General features: G+C 36.1%; 1 protein-coding gene across 1 annotated transcript in view; it reads left to right on the forward strand.

Annotated features, from left to right (window-relative positions):
- Positions 1 to 1624: 1624 nt before the first annotated feature.
- SMC5 (structural maintenance of chromosomes 5) overlaps positions 1625 to 24709 on the forward strand; it is a 71874-nt gene continuing 48789 nt past the window's right edge. Inside the window, exons 1-5 of the mRNA XM_044659428.1 lie at positions 1625 to 1867; positions 13114 to 13255; positions 17212 to 17264; positions 18763 to 18925; positions 22166 to 22300. Coding sequence (XP_044515363.1) covers positions 1689 to 1867; positions 13114 to 13255; positions 17212 to 17264; positions 18763 to 18925; positions 22166 to 22300 — 672 coding nt within the window. The 5' untranslated portion in view covers positions 1625 to 1688. The remainder of the gene's footprint in view (positions 1868 to 13113; positions 13256 to 17211; positions 17265 to 18762; positions 18926 to 22165; positions 22301 to 24709) is intronic.

Genomic DNA, 24709 nt, shown 5'->3' on the forward strand with positions numbered 1-24709 from the left:
CACAAGAGCATTCTCTGTGCCATCTTTGGCATGCATTCCATAGGTTCACCACCACTATCCTAGCTTGATATATCTAGCCCTAGTCTCTCTCTTGAGGTCTAATTGCTCTAACTCTATGGCGTCACTGACTATTAAACATTTTGAACTGGATGTCCTGTAGGGTGCTCAAACTTAACATTTCCAGGACTCATTATCTTTCTCCATTAATTAATATTTCTTTGAAATCTTCCTATTATTGTTGAAGACACTATGTTCTTTTCAGTTACCAGATCTGCAACCTCAATATAAGCACTTTTAATGAATATTTGCTTTTATTTTATTAACTTAAGCTATTTTTAGAAATTGTGATGATTTTTTAACCTGATATGATTTCTGTAGAATAGGTAATTCCTAGTGAAGAAGCTTCTTCTTCTAAGTTAGATCTATACCAACTAAGCAATTTTTTGTGTCTAGGACTTAGTGGCACTGAAAGGTTCTGTGACTAGTTTGGGGTCCCAGTCAACCATTCTTGTGGATCTTAAACACAGTTTTGTGAATCTGAGGCCACCTGTTTAACTACTATACCACTGTATCCAGCTATTTCACTGACTTTTTTTTTACTAGTGTTAGCCTGTGGGGCTAAGTGGGGGCAGCGCATAAAGCACTGGGCGTAGAGTCAGGAATACTCAAGTTCAAATCCAAATTCATTTATTAAGCTGTGTGATCCTAGACAAGTCACAACCCTGTTTGCCTTAGTTTCCTCACCTGAAGATGATCTGGGGAAGGAAATGGCAAAACCACTCCAGAGTTTGCCAAGAAAATGCCAAACGGAGTCACAATCAGACACAACTGAACAATAATAGCAAAAATCTTGCTTAATTTCTTTAAATATGTCTCTTTATCTTGCATTGTTTCTTTTTCCATCTGTTGCTTCTGGTAATTTAGCTGTGATCATTGCCTCATAGAAAAAATGAAGTCTTTGATTTGCTCATTTTCCATTTTGCTTGATTCTTATTTCTATGTTGTTTAGCTGTTTCCCTTTTTCTGGGTATTTCTGAGAAGCCTCTGATGGCCCTGGCTCGACTTGAACCTGAGGTCCTGAGGTTAATACCTTACTTATTATTGTTGTTGTTAAGGAATGACACCTGTACATTTAGAACCAGTGAGAGGGGAATAAATTGAAGTTGTGTAAGACAAAGCAACTGACGAGGCTTTTTATTTCATAAAATTAAGATTCTGATTTAACTTCATCTTAACTCCTTCAAAAAACCTCTCCTTCAACCAGCCTAATACAAGAAAAGAGGCGGAAAGAAACATCTTAAAGCCCTCCTTTTTCCTTCACTCTCCCCAGGCAGGGCTTTCCTTTCTGCTTCCTCTTCTCGTTCTTTCCGTCCCCGTTTTTTTATTCGTCCGCTGAGTGTGACGTAAGGCGCCAAGCGAATCCATTTCCGTTGAAACTGAAAGTTATCCACCAGAAGGCGGGGTCAGTAGCCTGATGTGGGGTTCGAGGCGGCGGAGGGAGAAAAGGCTGGCGCTTCCGAGCTGCGCAGGCGCAGACGCAAGAGCCCTAAGCCTGGCGCGCGCTTTTTCTGCGCGGGAGTCGCGGCCGAAAGGTTTCTTCTTCCTCTTTTTTTCTTCTACTCCTCTTCCTCCTTCTTTTAGTCCTGGAGGGGACTGAAGCCGGGGCCGGGGCAGTGGAGCCGGCGGCGATGGCGACTACGGGCAAAAGAAAGGCGGACGCGGACGTGAGTCGCTCCAAGAAGACAGCTCTGGATCACGAAGAGGCTAGATGGGGAAGAAGGGGGAGCCTGCTGCCTCCGCCTTCGCGGGCGATGCTGTCGGGATTCGTGGAGGGCTCCATAGTCCGTATCACCATGGAGAACTTCCTGTAAGTGAGGCCGAGGCAGGAGCTCGGGTGTACCTTTAGGCCGCCTCTGGGGCCTGTTGCGCTGGGAGATCACAGCCCCAGCATCCCACCCCCCAACCTATCCCCCTTTCCCGCTCCTATTTTCCCATCTTCGCCTCCTTCCAAACCTCCCTTCCCCCAACCCATTCTCTCCCTCCCCATTCCTGCTCTTCCCAACCCATCCTCCACTATTCCGTCTTTCCTCTACACTATCCCCTTCCCGAGCCTGACCGATCAGTAAAAATTCCTTTATACGGGGCTTACTTTGTGCAACACCCGAAGATTGTTAGACTTGGGAGGGATTCCAGAGCTTATAGAGTGCAAGAGTTCTCTTACCCTTTTTTGTATCATGGACCATCCCTTTGACAATCTGGTTGAAGCTGATAGATCCCTTCCCAGAATAATATTTTTAAGTAATGGGAGGAAAATGCAAAAATTTTAGTTAGTGAAAATAAAGAGATATTTTTCCCCATGCTATTTTCACAGAATCTCTAAAGTATCTCCAAAGACTGTCCCTCCACACCCATTCAGGTTAAGAACCTTTAATTTAGTGCAATGCCTTCTTTTTACAGGGAAGAAATTTTTGAAAGCCCTGTGTAGTCAAGCCAGTTATTAAATTCCAGACTTTTTATTTTGAATCTAGTATTTTTTTTTCATGTATATACTTTTTGTAACTTGATTTTTAATTCTGAATATGTCCTTTTCCTTTCAGCTCCAAAGCTGAAAATTCCACTCTTTAAACTTACTGTTGCTTCCAGGCTTTCTCTGATTCTCCTTTTGAGAAAGACTTCATGAACTGCAGTCTAAGAGTTGCAATACCCATATTTATTTTGAATTGGAAAAGGTAATTATTTTTATTCGTTTGCCTCCTGCCTGATGCTGCAGAATTTAGAGGTTATTTTTGCCTTTGGTAGTCCTCTTTGATAGTTCCCTATGATACTGAATTTGTCTTGTGATGAGAGGGACAGGGTTCCACATTCTGGATTTGTCTCATATGCCTCCACATGGAACTGAGTTTTGTGAAAGAGATAAGTTGCCTATGTTTACACAACTGCTTTTAGCCTCTCTGGTTTTATAAAACCCAATTAGATGTTTCCTTTAAATTCAAAAGAAGTCACTTCACAATTTTACTGGTCTAGAAGGTTTCTATGTGTGATATAATTAGTACTAGTCTCTGACATTTATATAGAACTTTTGCAAAGTATATATTTCATATATATATATATCATTTGGTCCAAGGTTATTGTGATGATACACCTCCTAACAAAAAATACAGTAACAGAAATTTTTCCTCCTTGTTAAATGTGTATTTTTGCACATTGATTGGGTTAGGCCCTGCCCTTTGCTTTTGGACTGAGTTTGTGTGGTAGCAATGACTTTTCTTCTCTTTTTCATAGATCGTTTGTATTGAAAGGTGAAACTTGTTGTATGGATGAGAAAACTGATTGAGATTGAGAAAAGGTGACTTGTGTAGGATCACACAGGCTAAGGAGCTCAGGTTTTCTCATCCCAGTTCAATTAGATAGTTAATAAACATTTTTTGAGCACCAGCTGTATGCCAGGCACTGTGCTAAGTGCTAGAGATACAAAGAAAGGTAAAATACAGCCCCTGATTTTAAGCCCCCAGTCAGTCTAATGAGAGAAAGAGCATGCAAACAACTGTACAAACAAGCTATAATTAACTGGAAATATTTTAAAGGGATCAGGAAAGGCTTCCTGTAAAAGATGGAATTTTAACTGGGATTTGAAAATAGCCAGGAAGAAAAAATATGGAGAAAAAATATCCAGGTATTAGAAAACAGCCAAAGAAAATGCCTGGAATAAGCAAATTGCCATGTTCTAGGAATAGTAAAGAGACTAATGTGGCTAGATTTCAGAGAATGTGGGAGCTGAAAAAAGTATTAAGGTATAAGAAAACAGGAAAGGGAGGTGGGGCAGGTTTTGAAGGGCAGGTTTTTGAGGTTTTTATTTTTGATCGTGGGTGTGATACAGAGCCACTGAAGTTTACTGAATAGGGGGCGAAATGTACCAACCTGCACTGGAGGAAGATCATTTTGAAAGCTGAGTTGAGAATGGACTAGAGTGAAAAGAGGCTTGTGGAAATGCTTTTGCATTAATACAGATTGAAAGTAATGAAGGCCAGTGTTGTATAATGTAGCATTGTGTTAGAGGAAAGAAGGGAGTGTATAAATAGACAAGAGTAAAATCAACAGACATTGGCAACAGATTGGCTGTGAGAAGGTGAGAGAGTGAGGAGTCTAGGATGACACCTAGTTTTTGAGCAGTTGAATGGGTAGGAGGAAGGCCAGGAGAAAATCTTGTAATAAATCAAAAAAAGAGAATATGAAGAAAATGAAAGTGCAGTGCTGAGAAGTAAAATGAGAATTGAGAAAAGACTATTAGTTTTGTCAGTTAACAGATCATTAGTAACTTTGACTTTGGTTGAATGATGAAGTGGAGAGCCAAATTGTACATAGTTTAATGGAATGCAATGAGAAGCAGTAAATAATGGAAATTCAAAGATTTTTATGAACTGATACAAAGTGAAATAAGCAGAATAACCATTTTCATAATGACAACAATGTAGATTTTTAAAATTATGAAAAGGAAGCTGAATTCTGAGCAATTACACTGTTAGTTGTCCAGAAGACAGATAATGAAAGATACCTGTTTTCCATCTAGAAAACTGGGACACTAGAATTCTTATTATCTTTGCTTAATATATTTTTTCTTTTCTACAAGGGAGATTTCTAAAATACTGGTGTAAATAACACTCTTTAAAAAATAAAATGTTTCTCAGAGCAGGCATATTTTAAACAGTTATCTGATTAGGAATTAGTTTTCTGATAGATGAGAGATAAGTAAAGAACACTGAACAGCAGAGCCACAGAAAGGGTTTAAACACTTAACAGTTTTATGGTTTATGGAGAGCTGCATCTGACAGCTACTAAAAAGTTGGGTGCAAAGACTTATAGTTGGCCAGGATATGAGTAGATTTTTTTGCTTGCTTTCTTGTTTTAGAATGATGAAAAGGAGGGGGCAGCTAGGTAGCTGAGTGGATTGAGAGCCAGGCCAAGAGATGGGAGGTCCTAGATTCAAATCTGGCCTCAGACCACCTGTGTGACCCTGGGCAAGTCACTTGACCCCCATTGCCTACCCTTACCACTCTTCTACTTTGGAGCCAATACATAGTATTGACTCCAAGACAGAAGGCAAGGGTTCTTAAAAAAAAAAAAAAGAAGAAGAAGAATGATGAAAAGGAGATGCTGATGATCTATTTCTCTGATTCATCATATTGTTCAATTCAAGAACATTCATAATGTTGAAACATTATATTAGTTGATGATGGGATGTGGAGATAAATGTTATGATCCTTAACCTTAAGGAGCTTACAGTCATGGAAGGAACATAACAATACATATACACATAACTATAATACAAAGTAACATTTGAGAATGAATGAGAGTTACAAAAATATTTGTGAATTCCAAAGATTGAGGGATCATTTCTTCACAAAGAACCAGAGAAGATTGTATAGAGGAGATAGCATTTTTGAGGTAATCAAAAGCAGGATTTGAGAAGGTTTGATAGTATTTTAATTACTGGAATGGAGAAATCTAGCATTAGGATTGGTTCAGATAAAGGTATGGAAGGAAGAAAATGGGATATGTTGGGAAATATCAAATATTCGAGTTTAGCTGGAGTAAAAGATTTAAGAAAAGGTATATTTTAAGGGTAAATCAGGAAAGGTTGACCAGGGCCAAATGTAGGGTACCTTGAATGACCACTTAAGTAGGTCTGGATTTTATTCAGTTTGGAGTTTGTTCAGGGAAAAGGATCATATAAGATTTGTTTTTAAACAGGCGATTGGCATAGCCATTTGAGAAAACTAATTTGTTGGTGATATTCAGAATAAATTATAACAGATATCTAATGCCTAGGCAGGAATTGTTTCTACATCAATGGCAAATAGTCATCCAACCTGTGCTTGAAAATCTCTTGATTAGGAGCTATTTTACCCAATTCTCTACCAACTAAGCCAGCAATCAAAATGAAATAGATGATATTTACAAAGATATAAATTGTCCAGATTAACAGAAAAGTAATTCCAATATTTAGTAACTCTGTTTTAGAAAAGTACATTGAATAGGTCATGAGCGCTCTAAAAAAAATCTCCAGGACCAAATGCATATATAGCAAATTAAACCAAAAACTTAAAGAACAATTGCAATACTATATAAACTGTTTGAAAAAAATAGGTTGAGAGTTCTACCAAATTCCTTCTATGACTCAAATATGGTTTTGATACCTAAACCAGGGAAAGCAGAAATGGAAAAAACAACAGTTATGTAATAATTTCCCTTATGAATATTGATTTTAAAATTTCAAATAAAATACTAGCAAGGAGATTATAGCAATATGTCACAAGGATTATCCACTATCGCAGGAAAGCAGGAGTTGTTCAATATTGGGAAAATTATAAGCATAATTGAACATGCCAGTAACAAAAATTATATGGCTAGATCAATAGATGAAGAAAAAACTTTTGACTAAATACAATTCCCCTTCCGGTTAGAAAACTAGGAAACCCAAGAATACTTGGAACTTTTCTTAAAATGAAAGTAGTATCTTTCTAAAACCAAGAGCAAGCATTATTAGTATTAGGGATAAACTTTCTGATAAGAAGTGAAGCAAGGCTGTCCATTATCACCACCAATATTTAGTGTCATACTAGAATTGCTAGCTATAACAATAAGAGAAGAAAAAAATGAACAAATTAGAATAGTCAGTGAGGGAACAAAACTATTACTGTTGGCAGATGATATACTTAGATAAAGAGCTCTAGAGAATCACCTAAAAAATTATTTGAAATAATGAATAACTTTAGCAAAGTTGCAAGGTATAAAATATACCCAAATAAATTGTCAGCATTTCTAAATCTACCAATAAAACCCAGCAGGAAGAGATAAAAAAAGTTCTATTCAAATAACTGCAGATATAAAAATTATTTAGGTATCTACCTGCTAAGACACATAAGAACTATATGAACACGGTTACAAAGCATTTCACACAAATGTAGATTAAATAATTGAAGAAATATTAATTGTTCATGAGTTGACTAAGGCAATATAATAAAATGACAATACTACTTAAATTAATTGACTTATTCCATGCCATACTATTCAGACTACCAAAGAATGAACGTATAGAGCTAGAAAAAAATAATAAAATTCATTTGGGAGAACAAAAAAAGATCAAGAATATCAAGGAAATCAATAAAAAAATGTGAAGGAAAGGAATCTAGCAATACCAGATCTCAAACTGTGTTACAAAGTAGTAGCAATCATCAACACAATTTGGAATTGGAAAAGAAAGTGGTTGATCAATAGAAATAAATTAATACACAGAAGCAAATGAGCACAGTAACCTGGTGTTTGATAAGCTCACAGATCTCAATTTGGGGGCAAAAACTCACTTTTTGACAAACTGCTGTGAAAACTGAAAAGTAGTCTAGCAGAAACTAAGCATAGACCATTTTATACCATATGCCAAGACAGGCTGAAAATGAGTCCATGACTTACCCATAAAAGATATCCTAAGCATTTAAAGAAGCATGAAAAAAATGGCCTGTCAAATCTATGGGTAGAGGAAAGATTCTTAACCAGTTAAGAGAGGTTCACAAGAGGTAAAATGGATCATTTTAATTACATGAAATTTTAAATTTTTGCACAAACAAAACCAGTGCATCCAAAATTAGGAAAAAGCTGGAAATTTGGGGGAGAGGGTTTACATTAAATTTCTGTAATAAAGGTCTCATTTCTCATATATAAGATGCATTCTGTGGTTGTTAAATGAGCAAAGGATATAAATAGGCTGTTTTTGTTGGAAGAAACCAGCTATCAATCATGAAAAAAGTTCTAAATCACTAATAATTAAGAAACGTACAAATTAAAGCAGCACTTAAATACCACCTCATTCATCAGATTGGCTAAGATGAAAGAAAAGGAAAATGACATGCTGGAGGGGATGTAAAAAAATAAGTATACTAATGTATCTTTGCTAGAACTGCAAACTTATCCAACCCTTCCAGAGAGTAGTTTTGACATAATTTAGAACTGTATCTAAAGGGCTATAAAACTGCACATACCTTTGGAACTAGTGGTACCACTAATTTTCTGAATCTATCCCCTTCATTATTTTTTACAACACAGCTATATTCAGGCTACTATAAATATTTTTTGTCCATAAGGATCCTTTTCCTTTTTTCTTTGATCTCCTTGGGTTATAGACCTAGTAGCATTGCTGTTTCAAAAGGTATGTACTTGTTAATTTTTTTTTAAATTTAGAATATTTTTCCATGGTTACATGAGTCATGATTTTCCCCTCCCCCTCCTGAAGCTGAAAAGCTTTTCCACTGGGTTATACATGTGTCATTGTTCAAAGGCATAGGTACTTGTTGATGAATTAAAAGTGCAGATTGAAACACATTTTCCCTCTTCATTTTCCTGCCTTTTTTAAATTCCTCTGGAACATGAGTAACAAAGAAATATATTTTGCAAGGAAAGAGGCAAGAAATCTCCAATGCAAGGGGAAACACACTGCCTCCAGAAGAAATCCATTCCATTTTTGAACAACCCTTTTTAGGAAGTTTTTTCCCTACAATCAGCCATAATTTATCTATCTGTAACTTTACCTTTTACTTCTTAATTTGCCTTCTGAGGGCTAAGCACACCAAATCTTTATTCTGCATGACAGACTTTTGAGATATTTGAAGATAGCTGTCATGTTCCCTCTGCATCTTTGTGTTATATGGTCGTAGATCTGCTTACCATTGTGTTCACTGTTCTTTGGTTTGCCTAAGGTCATCATCCTTCCAGGGCTGAGCACAATGTTCTAATCTGACCACAATAAAGTAGAACAGGAGTATGAATTAATGAATGAATTTATTAAACTTTTTTTATGTGTGTGACAGGCATATGCAAAGAGCTGAGGTTGAAAATATTAAAAAAGCAAGAGAGTCCCTGCCTTCCAGATAGCTTGTATGTGTAAGTTAGTAACTATAGCCATGAAATTAAAAGCTTGCTCCTTGGAAGGAAAGCTATGGCAAATCTAGACAGCTAAAAAGCAGAGACATCACCTTGCTAAAAAAGGTCTGTATAGTCAAAGCTGTGATTTTTCCAGTGGTAACAATATGGCTGTGAGGGTTGAACTATAAGGAAAGCTGAGTGCCATAGAATCAACACTTTTGAATTGTGGTACTGGAGAAGACTTGAGAGTCCCTTGGACAACAAGGGGATCAAATCAATAAATATTTAAAGAAGTTAATTCAGGCTATTCATTGGCAAGACAAATATTGAAGCTGAAGCTTAAATATTTTAGCTACATAGTGAGAACACAAAACTCATTGGAAAAGACCATAATGTCGGGAAGTATTGGAGACAAAAGGAGAAGGGGCAGCAGAGAATGAGATGGATAGTGTCGTGGAAGCAACAAACATGAACTTGGACAGACTTTAGGAATAGGAGAGGATAGAAGGGCCTGTCACGTTGTAGTCCATGGGTTCTTGATAAGTCAGACAAGACTGAACAATAAAAATCCTGGAGACTGAGGATATAGATTCTGGAGATCTGGTACCAAGAGCAGCAGAGCAGGGAAGGCAGGCAAAGAACAAGATAATTTGGGTAAATGGCTGGGTTAGTTGTGATGGGGGAAGTATGGTCTAGAATAAGTTAGATATAGTATGAACTGTCCCTTAATGAAATTTAAATTGCCATTAATCATATTATTAACTTTTGTTGACTTTGTAATCCATTAAAGGTGCATCTTCCCTATCCCCATTTTTTCAAGTTAAATTTTTAAACATGCTACCTGCCGTGAACAGGCAAGATCTGTACAATGTTAATGGAAGGCAATCTCAGAAGGAAAAAACTAGCAGTAAAAGAGAACCAAGAAAGGCCTCTTATAGAAATGGGATTTATGGGACAGCTAGCTAGGTGGCTCAGTGGATAGAGTGCCAGGCCTAGAGTCAGGAGAGACTTGGGTTCAAGTATGGCCTGCCACAATTCCTGGCTGTATGACTCTGGAAACCTTGTTTGCCTAGCTCTTGCCCTTCTATTGCAGAGTTGTTATTAAGAAAAGATAAAAAGGAAATGGGATTTAAATTGGGGTTTGAAGGAAGCCAAGAAGCTGAGGTGATGAGGGAAAAGCATTTCAGGAATAAGGAAGAACCTGTGAAAGACACACAGTTGGGAAATGGGGTCTATAAGCTTGCACCAGCAAGTATACCACTGTCACTGATTGGAAAGTACTGAAAGCAGAAGTGGAGATGAGATTCATTGAGTGACTGGTAAGTCTGTATGAGTGAGAGTGGTGATGGTGGGAGTGGAATGGAAGAGATTATCTAGACACTAAAGTCAAAATAGTAGGATTTGTCAGCTTGTTGAATATGCATGTTAAAGAGAGATTGTAATTTGAATATTTGGGAGAACAATGTATTCAGTGAATGGCAGCATAGTGAAGAGGGAGTGACAGGACCAGGAATGGCCTCCTGCAGGTGTGCCACTTGAACTTAGCCTTAAAGGAAACCAGAAATTCCAAGAGGTGGAGGTGAGAAAGGGAATAGGCACTGGAGAGACACTGGAATGAAGGGAAAACTTTTGAGGGCTAATTAATCTCTTCTTGCAGGCTCTATAGTGCAACCCAGATGATGTCAACTTCTAAATGGGGAGGGGAGGTTGAACTAGATTAATGAACCCTTAGGTCCCTTTTAGTGCCTCTGTGCTCCTATTAATCTCCAAATATGAGCATCTTGAAATACCTCAACACCCTCAAAAAAATCCATCTTCAGCTTAGACTTATATGCCTAGGTTTCCTTCAAAATGAGAGATTTCTTTGGCATGCATAGCATTCTCTCTTTTATGCCTTGCCTGGTATTTATGATCATCAACAAGATTATCTCTGGGGTTGTATCTTTATCTTTTTAGGAATCTCGCATCATTTTGGTATTTGCTTGGGAGATACCTAATGGGAAGAGTCTTTAAAATGATATTTTTGCTCTATCAAACCATCTACTTTATAAAAAAATTAATCGACAAACATGTGGAATCTTGTATCCTCTACATCAGTAGTGTTAAATTCAAATAAAAGGGGATCTTTGCTGGCTACATATTGTATTAACTTAGAATACCACATATTAATGTTATGTTGTATTGTCGTTTCATATATTTTGTTGGACATTTCCTAATTACATATTAATCTTGTCCTAGGACACACTTGGGGTTTTGTAGCAGTGAGTTTGACACCTATTTTAATCAATAGTGGGATTTAAAAAAAACTGTAGTATACCATGGGAAATAGATATGAAAGCTATTCATTGCCTGCTAATAATCTCATCAAGAATTGCTGCAATGTGTAAGAGAAAAATTTTGTCTATTGTTTTGTTAAAATCTAAATAATTAAATTCCTGCTGTGTGTGTGTGTGTGTGTGTGTGTGTGTGTGTGTGTGTGTGTACACACACACGCACACCCACAGCATTCTCCTGATCTAGCAGTCTAGTAATTGTCAAAAAAAGATGAAATGTGGTTCATTTGACATGACTTGTTTCTGATGGAGCTATGATGACTCTTTGAAATCACTGCTTCTTTGGCTAAGTGTTTACTAATCATTTCTTTCTTTATTTTAAACATTCTTTTTTTTTTTAAACTTTGGAGTTCCAAATTTTTTTCCTCCCTTCAGTCCCTCCCCTACCCATTAAGGAGGCAAATTATAAAATATCTTCTTTAATTTGACTTTTAAAGATTAACATAAAATCTTCTTTTCCTCCCATTCTCTCTCCAGGTGAAAAAGATAAAAAGGCAAAACCTTTTTAACAAATATATATAACCAAGCCTGTCTCTTCCCTCCTTCCCCCAAAGCCCCTTTATGTAAATATATATATATATATATATCACAGTCTCAACCTTACTCCATCACTTCTCTGTCACTATCTCTTGAATGTCTGGAATTTTCCTAAGAATTGAAGTTAAATGTTTAGTTTGTTATTTACCACGTATGTTTTGAAAATCAAGACATTTGCCCTTTTCCAGTCATCTTTCTTACACTGACTTCATAATCACATAAGCCAATTTTTTTTCATTACTTTTAGTACGTAGTGTCCTTTTAGAATATTTTTTCTGTATCTGGGGGATTGAATTCAAGAGCAGCTAGATGTTGTTATCAGCTCCCTATTACTCATTTTTGTTCTATCCTTTCCAGTTCAAGGATAAATCTTTTTGGCATAGAAAACAAGAGCACAAAAAGCTTTTGAGTTATTTCTGTATTTGCTATCTTCACTTATCATCTCGTCCGCCCTGAGTAAGCTAGTCTTTCTTTACTTTGGTTTTCTTTTCCCCAATATATCCAAAGAAACCCTTTTTTCCTTAAGTTTAACTTTCTTTGCAAGCCTCATTTCCTTCTGTGCTTCAATACTCCTGACACTTCCTTGCAGAAGCATGGCATGCTTTTTTTGGTTTATCCTTCAATACTGAACTTATTAAATAAGATTAAATGACTTGCCCAGGGTCACAAAGCTAGGAAGTATCTGAGGCCAAATTTGAACCTAGGACCTCTCATCCCCAGGCCTGGCTCTCTATCCATTGAGCTACCTAGCTCCCTGCAGATACTATCTTAACCAACCTTTCACATTTCAAATCTGCTTTTGTCTTCTTAACCACTTGTCTTTAATCAGCAGAATTGATTTAAAAAAAAAAAACAAAAAACCATTGCTGCTGGTGCTCCTGAGGTTTCCAGTTGTTGGCTAAGGCTTGTAATCTAATAATGTTTTATCAGTTCCTTCCAGCAATATCATTTGTGACTGTGTCAATCAACAGTATTGGATACTAGTCATCAGTGTAGAATAGTTCACTTTGGGAAAGCCTCTTGAAAAGTTGGGTGATGGATAGAGGACCCTTTTCTTTGGGAAAGGGATGAGGGTGATAAATAGTACTGCTATCTTAAGATCATGTCACTGCCTTCCTCATCCACCTGTGGCGACTGGAACTAGGAGCAATCTTCTTTATTCAGAAAGGATTAAGATATCAGTGGAATTGGAAGAATTCCTTTTGTTTTTCTCTTGGAGTAAAAGGAATAGGCCAAGAAAAATTGAATTATGGCTTGGTTTAATGCATATATTAAGTTATTATCTCCTACTTTTTATCTATTTTTAAAATTTACCTGCATTTGCTTTCAGAACCTATGATACCTGTGAAGTAATTCCAGGACCCAACCTGAATATGATAGTTGGAGCTAATGGAACAGGGAAATCCAGCATAGTTTGTGCCATTTGTCTTGGATTGGCAGGTAAACCCTCTTTCATAGGCCGAGTAGATAAGGTAAGTAAAAATAACATTTCTTGTTCAAGGTTATCATTTTCTTATTGCTGAGTAAATTCTGAATTATTTGATAATGAGTGGGGAGGGTATGCACACAAAGAGATGTAGAGAAATTTTTTGCTTCCATAAGCCCATTTTATTTTATTATAATTGTCAGGAGACTTCTTTTTGGTAGCCCTGATTTAAAAACTTATTTAATCATCATACTTCATTTTTCTATAGGTGATTTAGGGGAAATTTTCAATTCCTGCTTATAAAATGACCATCAGTTCATAGTGGATTGAAATGTTTTGCATGTAATTATAAAAGACTAACATTTCTAAAATTATAATATCAACATTTTCAAAGCCATGTTACATGGCATTTGTTGAGATTTAGCATCTTGGAAGGATTTGTATGGTTTAAAAGCAGTGTCTGATGTGTCTGTGACATTTTTCATAATGCATGCTGTAAGTTTTTTTGTTTAGCCTCTGTCCCTGCTGCTACACTACAGGAAGCTTAGAAACTTGTTTGTTAAACTTTGTATTTGTTAAAAGCTAGAAAGGCTATCTAGGGATATATGTGTTAAAGTTATCTCTTAATTGCCAAATGTGATGACATTATCTTTCCACATTCCTTTTTTTCCTCAACCTTTCTTTTGCATTTAACATTATTAACCACTCTTCCCTCTTAGAAATTCCCTTTTTCTCTATTGGGTTTTCATGAGACTCTCCTCCCTTGGTTTTCTTTCTTGTCTTACTACTTGGTCTCTTTTGTGAATCATCATCCAGATCACACCTCCAAACTTTGAAAGTATACCACAGTTCTGTCCTAGGTCCTTTTTCCTTCTTGCTACACTTTCTCTAAGAGTTTATCAGATGCAATGAGTTTAATTATCTTTCTGAGGTTGGCTCTCGGATCAGCATATACTAGTCTTTTTTGTAAGTTCCAGTTTTGTCATCAACTGGCTGTTGGACACTTCCAACTTTATGCCTCAAAGCATCTCAAATTCAAAATCTCCAAAACAACTCATGATCTTTTCCCCCCAAACCCACCCACCTTCTGAGTATCCCTAGAGAATCTCTATCCTCAGACATTTACTAGCTGTGTGACCCTGGACAAGTCATTTAACCCTGTTTGCTTCAGTTTTCTTCATCAGTAAAATGAGCTGGAGAAGGAAATGATAAACCATTCCAAAATCTTTGCCAAGGAAATTACAAATGGGTTTGCAAAGTTGATCACAACTGAACAACAAACCAAAGTCTTTAAGCATGAATCTATATATGACATTCCTCTACTCAGTAAATGTTGGTGACTCCCTATTATCTTTGGAGAGAAATTTAAGTTCCTCTCTGTGGCATTTAAAGCCCTTCACAACCTGAACTTATACTTTATCTCCCTTCAGGCATTTTGTTTCTGATTCAACACTCATTTCCCATTCCCTTGCTTTTGTTTGACTGGGCCTTCTATGCCTAGGGATACATTCTCTCCTTGCTACTGTCACTTAAATCTGTAGTTCCTTCAAGATTCACCTGAGGTGCTATATTCTCCATGAACCTTTTCCTGATTCCCCTTAACTGTCAAGGCCTTCCTGTTAAAATTATTTTGTATTTGGGGGCAGCTGGGTAGCTCAGTGGATTGAGAGCCAGGCCTAGAGACGGGAGGTCCTAGGTTCAAATCCGGCCTCAGACACTTCCCAGCTGTGTGACCCTGGGCAAGTCACTTGACCCCCATTGCCTACTCTTACCACTCTTCTACCTTGGAGCCAATACACAGTATTGACTCTAAGACAGATGGTAAGGGTTTTTAAAAAAAATTACTTTGTATTTATTTTGTTAAGTATGCATAAATATACAGGTCTCTCCTGAGAAAATGTAAGTTCCTTGAAAATAGGAACTATTTAATTTTTATCTCTGTCTTAGCACAATGATAAGCACATAAGGACTCTTAATAAATGTTTGTTGACTGATTTGTTCATTGAATGTAGAGCCCTGATGGGATTATACAAGATTCAAAAGTATATTTGAGAGAAACAGTTTCACAGGATCAGAAATCACATGTGTATGTAGTGCATGAATTTTATATAAATTGTACCACTTATTCCATTTGAAAACCCATTTTGGTCGATATCAGCCCTACCCTTCAGGCACCTTGTGGCTCCCTTGGCTGCTAAAGAGGCTGGCTTTACTCCCACTGGACTCTCGGAGTTTAGAAGATGGGACTTTGATCCAGACTGAGGTTGTGTGTCCAACCAGTGAGACCCAGAAGTTGTGACATGAAGGGCTTTATGAGAAAGGAGACTGAGAAAGCGAGTTCTTTTTTGGTTGTTGGGCTCTTGGTATGCAGGGCCTGGAAATTCTTGCTGGCGTAGCCACTTTTGGCTGGCAAACGGAGACAGCATGGCAAACTCAGATTAATTAGACACAACCAAGTGATCATGTGATTTCCTTTTTTCTCTCCTCTAACATTTACTAATAAATAATTATAAATTAATATGTAGTCTCCAGAGAATTTTAATCATAACAAGATATAAATATGTATTCAAGTTTCTATATCTTATTATAGCTTCTGTTTACTAAGTGTTTTTCTGCTCAACATCTGTGAAAAGGACTACACAAACATAATTTTTGCCTTCTTGAAAATTTCCATCAATAGAAATTCATGGTCAGATTCGATTCTTACCAGCTTTTTCAACCCTTACTAGTAGAATAGAATTAGAATTCTGTATCTGTTTACATTAAGCTTTAGGTTCTTGAAAGACATATGTCTCCAGTTTACTGGGCTTTATTTTTCCATTTTATTAATTTTTTTATTTAACCAACAACTGTTCTTATTAAAATGCAATTTAATTTCTTTTATCGAAAAGGTTTTTTTTTTAATGTTAATATGCAAACATAGCTAACTAACTAAAATTTTTGTACTTTACCGTATTGGGATATAAAATTAGCATTCATTTATTTAAAGGATAAAAGTCTGCATGTTTATCCCAGGACAGCTAAGCTGCCTAATGCTAGACAATAATGATTTGTAGAGATAGTTTACAAATAATTCATGGAAGGAGGAGAACATAGTAATAGTTTATTATAACTTTTGTTGGTCATAACTTAATATTTTTTCAGTAGGTTCCTTTTCCCATATGTTGACTGTCCCTCTATAATATGCTTCATCCATCTTCTCTATTTCAATTATAACTACCCCCTTGGATTATTGCCATAGCTTCCTGGCAAGGCAACCAGATTCTACTCATCTTTTGCCTCAGTCAGTCTACGCTTTATTCTACTACCAGTAGAAAATCTTAGCATTCAGATCCTTCCACAATCTGGTGTTAATTCTGTCTTTCTTTTTTTATCTTTCAATAATCCTCTTCATGTAGTCTCTAATCCAACTAATTTGATTATTTGAGAAAATTAATTGCTTTCCCATCTCCCTGCCTTTGCTTTTGCTGTTCTCTACCTGCATTGCTTTCTCAGTTCTTTTTCTTTCTGTCAAATTCTTACCTATCCTTTAAAGCTCCAATCAAATACCACATCCCTTAGGAAACTTTCCCTGACCCAAGTCAATAATGATCTCCTCCTCCCCATTGGACCTTACTTTTCACTTGTTTATATATCTCTTAGTCATTTATTTTATATTATTTTGTACTACAGTTATTAATGTACATGTGATAGATCCCTTTTTTAGGCAGTAAGCATCATAATATTGTCTTATCTAAACTCTTTCTCCTGGTATCTGTGTGCTACCATTAGAATGAATTAAAGGTAGCATGTGAGGAAGTAGTGGTAGTGCCTAGAATTTAGGTATTGCAACCTTACATAGTTGAAGAAATGTGTATATGTGTGTGTATTAAAGGATCAAATAATTGCCACCTGATGAAAATGTAGATATTTAGTAATGTCCATGCTGAATGTCTGCTACTTGGCAAGTTGAATAATTTTCCTAATAATTAACTCATTTTGCCTTTCCTTTTTGGTTTCTAGGTTTGCTCTTACGTGAAGCGAGGGTGTGCCAAAGGCTCAGTTGAAATTGAATTGTGAGTGTTGAAAATTCTGAAGCCACATTTCAATATTTGGCCTTTTGTATCCATTTAATATATATTATTTTGCCATGTGTTGACTGTAGGAAATGGTAAAAATACCATAATATTGGTTATATCTTGTCTATTTAAAGTATTTTATTCAAGCAACTTATTCTGTTTAACTTTGCTTTTTTTATTTTTCTTATAAAAATGGGTTTTTTTAAAAATAATTTTCTATTGGAAATTAATTTAGGTAATAGATTGTGATATCAAATGTAGAAGAATTTAACAGTATGCAGTGTTGAAGAATTGTATATAGTATAGAATGTGACATATTACTCAATGGCATAAATGGAAGCCCAAAGCAAAGTTACATGTTAGTGAACAATTACAGAGTCTAAATAAATTATTTTGATTTTGTTAGTAGTCCTCTTTGGAATTTGTCATGGTGGCCAGAGAGAGAAAGAAGTTTAAGTGAGATGAAGTTAAGAAAGCCCTGAGGGGAGCTAAAATTATAAAGTATAATAATTAAATTAAACTTTAAAGACAATGTTTAACTTTCCTTGATCCAGCCTCCGTATTCTTTTTCTTATTTGTTCTCTACCCTGGAATAAGATTGGAATGAATGTATCTTGTTTCAGACTGATTAAAAAACTACTTATTAGGAGATTAGATCATTGTATTTAGCTTCTCACATTTGATAATTCACACCTTTATTCATGCTGGGTTGTAAATAGTTTTATCTTCAAGGTGTTTTTTTTTTTTTTTTTTTAATTATAAACCCTTACCTTCCATCTTGGAGTCAATACTGTGTGTTGGCTCCAAGGCAGAAGAGTAGTAAGGGTAGGCAATGGGGGTCAAGTGACTTGCCCAGGGTCTCACAGCTGGGAAATGGCTGAGGCCAGGTTTGAACCTAGGACCTCCCGTCTCTAGGCCTGACTCTCAATCCACTGAGCTACCCAGCTGCCCCCTTCAAGGTATTTTTTGAGTTAATTTGAATGAAGAAACTTGCTCTTCCTTCCTTATTTCTGTAAACATCACAATTCTTTTTCCCAGTTACTCACAATTCAAAAATTTTAGATCATCCTTGATATTTCTCTTCCTTAACCACCATATTACATAAGTTGACAAGCTCCATCTACTAAATGTTTGCAGATTCAATAAGCGAATTCTGTTAGAGGTAGTTTGTGTTTCAGTGTTTATAGTATTTTGCCCTTTAAATAATTTAGACTTGAAAATAAGTATCTTAACATTTATAGAAGCCTATATACTATTACTTGTTAAATTCTATCAACTGCGAAGTTCTTTCTACTTTTAAGATTTTATGGGTTAAATACTAAGGGAAGAGATGCCCTATAGGACTTCAGATGGGGTAAAAATTGAACTATATGGTGGGGGTTTTGGTTATGATCCTGACAATTGTGACAAATTAATTTTGATGCTAGTGAATTGATGCAACTTTCAAACTATGTATTTTGAAAATAAAATATTTAAAAATATGTTTGTTAAACAGGTTCAGGGCATCTGGAAATGTCATAATTACTCGAGAGATTGATGTGCTTAAAAATCAATCATCTTGGCTCATTGATAAAAGATCTGCAACTCAGAAAGCAGTAGAAGAGCAGATAGCAGCTTTGAATATCCAAGTAGGCAATCCATGTCAATTTCTTCCACAGGTATGAAAAAATTATAAACTGGAAAAGTTTTGTTTGCATGATTTAAAGAGCTTTTGGTTCCTGGGGAAGAAAATAATTGAAATGTTTTGGGATACATTTAGTGAAATTGGGTAAGCTATAATTTTAATGTATAGCAAATTAATATGTTTAAGAAATAATACTTAATGACTTACAGAATAATCTTACTTTCCAGTTTAAGTTGCAAAATTTAAATAATCTGTTATATCAGTTCTTCTTTATTGGATCTGTACTCTTGTGGTTTTTCTTTTTAAAGTTACAGATTGTAAGCAACCCAAACTTTCCTGTTCCTGTGTAGTTCTTATCTTATGTCCTAGTGTAAATCTTCCCCCAGGGCTCTCTTCAGTGTACTAGGAGCCTTTCCTTTAGATCTCCTGACTTTGTGTCAAGACCAGTGGAGTACACAAGCTATTCGCTGTTTATTTTTCATTTTTGCTATGTGAATGGACCTCCTCTTTCTGATAATAAATATTAATAATACCCTTTATTTTATTTCTTCTAGTCAGTTAATCATTAGTGATAGGCTGCACACTACTTGTACTTATCATGTACTTGTCCATTACCCTTTGGGTGACTAACATTTAATTTTCAGAGACATTACTCTTTCTAAGGTTCATTGCTGTATAGAGTTATTAGAAGAATATTAGTGTTTAAAAGATAGGTCTTTGTTTCAGGAAAAATTTGGGGATATAAAAGTTCAATGTAAATTTTCCCAAATCCAACTTACTCTTTTCCTTTTCTTCAATGTTCAACAAAGTTTATTTGCATTCCAAAATGTCTGTACAGAATGTTTGTTCTGCTGGATCAACTTTATAGAATGACCATTCATTATCATAGTCTGAACAGTTTGTTCAGTTATTTAAGTTGTGACCAACTCTGTGGCAGAGATACTGGAATGGTTCATCATTTCCTTCTCCAACTCATTTTATAGATGAAGAACTGAGGCAAACAGGGTTAAATGCCTTGTCCAGGGTCACACAGCTAGTAAAGTAGCATCTGAGGCTGGATTTGAATTCAGAAGAGTAAGTCTTCCTTACTCCAGGACCAACATTCTATCCACTGTGTCATCTACATGTCTTAATCTGAACAGTAGACATTCCTTAACCACGGTTTTTTTTCTTCTGTGAATAATAAGGCTTAGCTCTTTTGAGAAATTATAAGTCTCATTTAGGATATCAGATAGATAAGATACAGATAATTCTCAAAAAGGTATTATAAAAATGGGAAAGTAGGCATATTGGTTAGAGTTACAAATATTTTTTGTTCTTTTGGGGGGGCAGTGCAATAAAAGGATCTGTGATTCTTTTTTCTCCGGGCATATGGGGAAAATTCCTTGGTAATATACCCTTTTCCAGATATCTAAAGAACTTGTCCTTTAACATCCAAAAAAATGTGACACTTTCAGGAGATCTGAGTCTAGCTAGTCCAAATGATTTTTCATTCTCTTTTTTTTCCTTTTGATGCCATTTCTACTTCTTCCACAAGCCCATTTTTATTAGAATCTCCAAATATGGTCTCTCTACTGTCAATGATGGGGGGAAATTTTGATATGGAAATCTTTAAATACATGAAACATTTTTTATCTCTTAATCTCTCCTTCAAATTTCATGCCTAAGTGTTCCAAGGATGATGTGGCTTAATTAAATTTCTCATCAAACTTGCTCTATAAGTTGTTTTTCCACCTATTCTTGCAGTTTATGAGAAATATTTCTCATAATATTCAACCTATGTGTTTAACATTTTTTTTAATGAATTTGATACATATTCTAAACTAGTGTTGTAATTCTTAATTGATGTCGCCTTTGACTGATATAACCAATTGGTGAACAAATCAAGCATTTTCTGACTGAGGCAGTTTCTAGATACTTGGTTTTCCTTATTGGGATAGTTAATTCACATCAGCTAAATGTTCTTAGGAAATTGTGAAGATTCATATTAGTGTCTTGTTCTATTTCAGTGTTTTTATCAGTAACTTACCGAAATGGATCAGTTTGGACTTGCTTTGAACGCTTGCTATACAGACTCATTTTTATTCTAATTTGGCAATGATTTCAGCCTTCACTTCTGCTTCTTTAGATACTATTTTTTTAAGATACATAAATAAATACATTCTCATGTACACCAATTTTTGTACTTTAAAGTACTGATGTAATTGGATTTTTTTCCTATGAAATTTTCAGAAAATATAACAACTACATTCATGTTAGTTTATCATGGTCAAAAGTTTTGTTTGTTTTTTTGTTTTGTCTAGAGTGCAGAGGTTCTTAGCCTTTTTTTGTGTTGTGAACTCCTTCACCAGTCTAGTTCCATGATGGTGAGCCTATGGCACATGTACCAAAGATGGCAAGCGGTGACCTCTCTGAGAGCACACATGCTGTTGCCTGCTAGAGTTAGTTACCAGAAAGGCAGAGGGACTCTAGCGGAGCGCTGCTCCCTTCCCCTTTCCATGGTGCCTCCCCCTCCTCTGCCCAGAAATCCAATGGAAGTGCCTCTCTCTTCCCCTTAGCAGAATGCTGGGGCCACTTCCCTCTCTTTCTCCCTCCCCTATCTGGGATGAGGCAATGGCAGGGGGGAGTGATGGAAAGCAGGGCACCTCGTCTCTGAAAGGTTTGCCATCACTGGTCTAGTTAAATCTATAGAGCTCTTAGAATAAATGATGTTTTTAGGTTTTGGTGGTTTTTTTGTTTTGTTTTTGAGAAAAAAAAATTATTTTAAGAAATAAGTACAGAAGTTTATAAAGGAAATCAATTATATTGAAATACAGCTACCAAAATATTTTTTAAAACAAGTTCATGGATCCCAAGTTAAGTACTCCTGCATGTTCTAGACCAGTGGTTCCCAAACTTTTTTGGCCTACTGTCCCCTTTCCAGAAAAAATATTACTTAGCCCCCTGGAAATTAATTTTTTTTTTTTAAATTTTAATAGCAATTAATAGGAAAGATAAGTGCACCTGTGGCCATCACCGCCCTCCTGGATTGCTGCAACACCCACCGGGGGCGGTAACGCCCACTTTGGGAATCACTGTTTTAGACAATTGTCCTTTGACTGACTTTGATTATAACCCTGACAGACAACTACCCGTGGCATTTGTTATACCAGTGCTTCACTTTAAAAAAGCTTTGTGGTGCTTAGATAGAAAATGTCCAAAAATTACAAATGACTATTATGTTTCATGTAATGTCAGTTTCATTTACTAAATACTGATGTTTCTGATACTCTAGGACAAAGTTGGGGAATTTGCAAAACTCAGCAAAGTTGAACTTCTTGAAGCTACTGAGAAGTCAATTGGTCCTCCAGAAATGCACAAGTTTCATTGTGAACTCAAAAACTTCAGAGAGAAAGAAAAACTTCTCCAGGTATTTAATAGTATAGCGAACCAAATTAAAAGCATCTTTCTTAGACTGAAGTTGTGATATGCATTAATAATATAAAAGATAACTTGTAGATTACCATTATCTTATCTCTAACTTGTTCGTATTGGACATTTATGATCATGCTTAAAGATGATGTTTAAGTAATGAATTCTAATTTTTTTTTTTGCTATCCCAGGTTGATAAAATTATCCTAGAATGTACATGTGTATTGATTTGTGTGTGAATATGTGATAATACTAGCTTTAAAAATGATAATATAGCCAAGATGTCAGAGAAGGTACATAGACCCACCTGATCTCTATGAAATTATCCTCTAAAAAATATACTATAGTGCCTCAAAGAATTTTGGAGCAGCATAACCCATAAAAAGACAGGGTAAATTAATTTTTCAGCCCAAAACAACTTAGAGGGCTGTCATGGAATGTCTAGTGCAACAGGATGGAAGTGGAGCTCAAAGCAACATGGCAAGGCAGGCCCCACCATGGTAACAGGCCTTGGGGGCAGCTGAATCAGCAGCTAAGGCTTTCAGAGCTCTTAGCCACAGATCGTAAAAGGTGGAATGGGGTTGGACAACTGCTCAAAAGGAGATTACAGGGGTCTCTGCTGGTTCTGGATGCAAGGCCCATACCCAGATCCAGGTAGCAGTGCTGAGATGCAGTCTCTCAGAGTAAGGAAGAGCACTAGCAAACACCAGTGCTTGTGGCTATGGAAAAGAGTGCTTATGGTGATTCATAGACCAGAACACAGGCCATAAGAGTATTAAAATACATATCTCCTTATATCATATCACCTTCGAAGAACTGAAAGCTAATAGATCCCCAGAGCCAGCTCTGAAGGCAGGTGCACAAAGAACCTGAAGCTTGGAACAGTGTTCCCTTCATCAAAGTTAGAGTCCAACTTTATCAGGTTTTGTTTTTTTTTTAATTAAACAAAAAAAAAAAGCTGGAAAAACAAATAACAAAAAAAGAAACTTAGTATAGAAAGTTGTTTTGGTGACAGGGAAGACCAAAACACAAACTCAAAACAAGACAACAAAATCAATACTGCTGCATCCAAAGTCTCCAAGAAAAATAGGAATTGCTCTCGAGCCCAAAAAGAATTAATGGAGGAGCTCAAAATGGGTTTAAAAAATCAAAAGACATTCAATAAAATTAAACTATTTACATACCTACGTGGAAAGATGACTCTTGTAACTCCTAAGAACTTTATCTTTATTAGGGCAGATGGAAGGAGTATACACAGACAGAAGGCAAGGGTATGAGTAGAATTAAGGCTTGAGAAAGAGGATGCAATGGGAGGAAGGGAAGGGGAAAACAGATTAGGGTAAATTACTGCGCATAATAGAGACATGATTGAGCATTCAAAGTTGAGGGGAAGATGGGTGAGGTGGAGAGGAGAGCACCTGAACCTTACTCTCATCAGAATTGACTCACTGAGGGAAGAACAGACACAATTGGATATAAAAATCTTATCTTATTCTAATTCTATAGAAAAGTAGGAAGAGAAGGGGATAAGAGAAGTGGGGGGAGAGCAGGAGCTAATAGAAAAGAGAACAAATTGGGGCAGGTAGTGATCAAAAAGTAAACAGTGGGAAATAAGATGGAAAGTAACACATAATTATAATAGTGCAAAAAGTTTTTATAAGTCTCTAATAAAGGCCTCATTTCTCAAATGTACAAAGAAATGGGTCTAATGTAAAAGAATACAGGTCATTCTTCAGTTGATAAGTGGTCAAAAGATATGAACAGGCAATTCTCATACAAAGTAATTAAAGCTCTCTATAGTCATGAAAAAAATCACTATTAATTAGGGAAAAGCAAATTTAAAACTAAGGTACCACCCCACACCTTTCAGATTGGCTACTATGACGAAACTTAGAGGAGATATGGGAAAATTGAGAAACATAATGCACTATTGGAGTTGTGAACTGATTCAATCATGCTGGAAAGCAGTTTGGATGTATGCCCAAAGGATTATAAAACAGTACATACCCTTTGACCCAGCAAGACCATTACTAGGTTTGTATCCCAAAAAGATTAAAAAAAGGAGGTGGGGGAGGACCTATGTGTACAAAAATATTTAAAGCCATTCTTTTTGTGGGAGCAAAGAATTGGAAAGTGAAGAGGTACCCATCAATTGGAGAATGACTAAGTAAGTTATAGTATATGATTGTCATGGAATACTATTATGCTATAAGAAATGACAAGCAGGAGGAACTCAGAAAAAAAATGGAAAGTCTTACACAAACAGAAGCAAAGTGAAATAAGCAGAACCAGGAGAACATTGAACACAGTGACAGGAATACTACTATATAAGGAACCAGTATAAATAACTTAGCTATTCTCAATAATACAATATCAAAAATAATTCCAAAGGACTTGTGATAAAAAG

The sequence above is a fragment of the Gracilinanus agilis genome, chromosome 1 (assembly GCF_016433145.1).
Source record: "Gracilinanus agilis isolate LMUSP501 chromosome 1, AgileGrace, whole genome shotgun sequence".
Classification (NCBI taxonomy): domain Eukaryota; kingdom Metazoa; phylum Chordata; class Mammalia; order Didelphimorphia; family Didelphidae; genus Gracilinanus; species Gracilinanus agilis.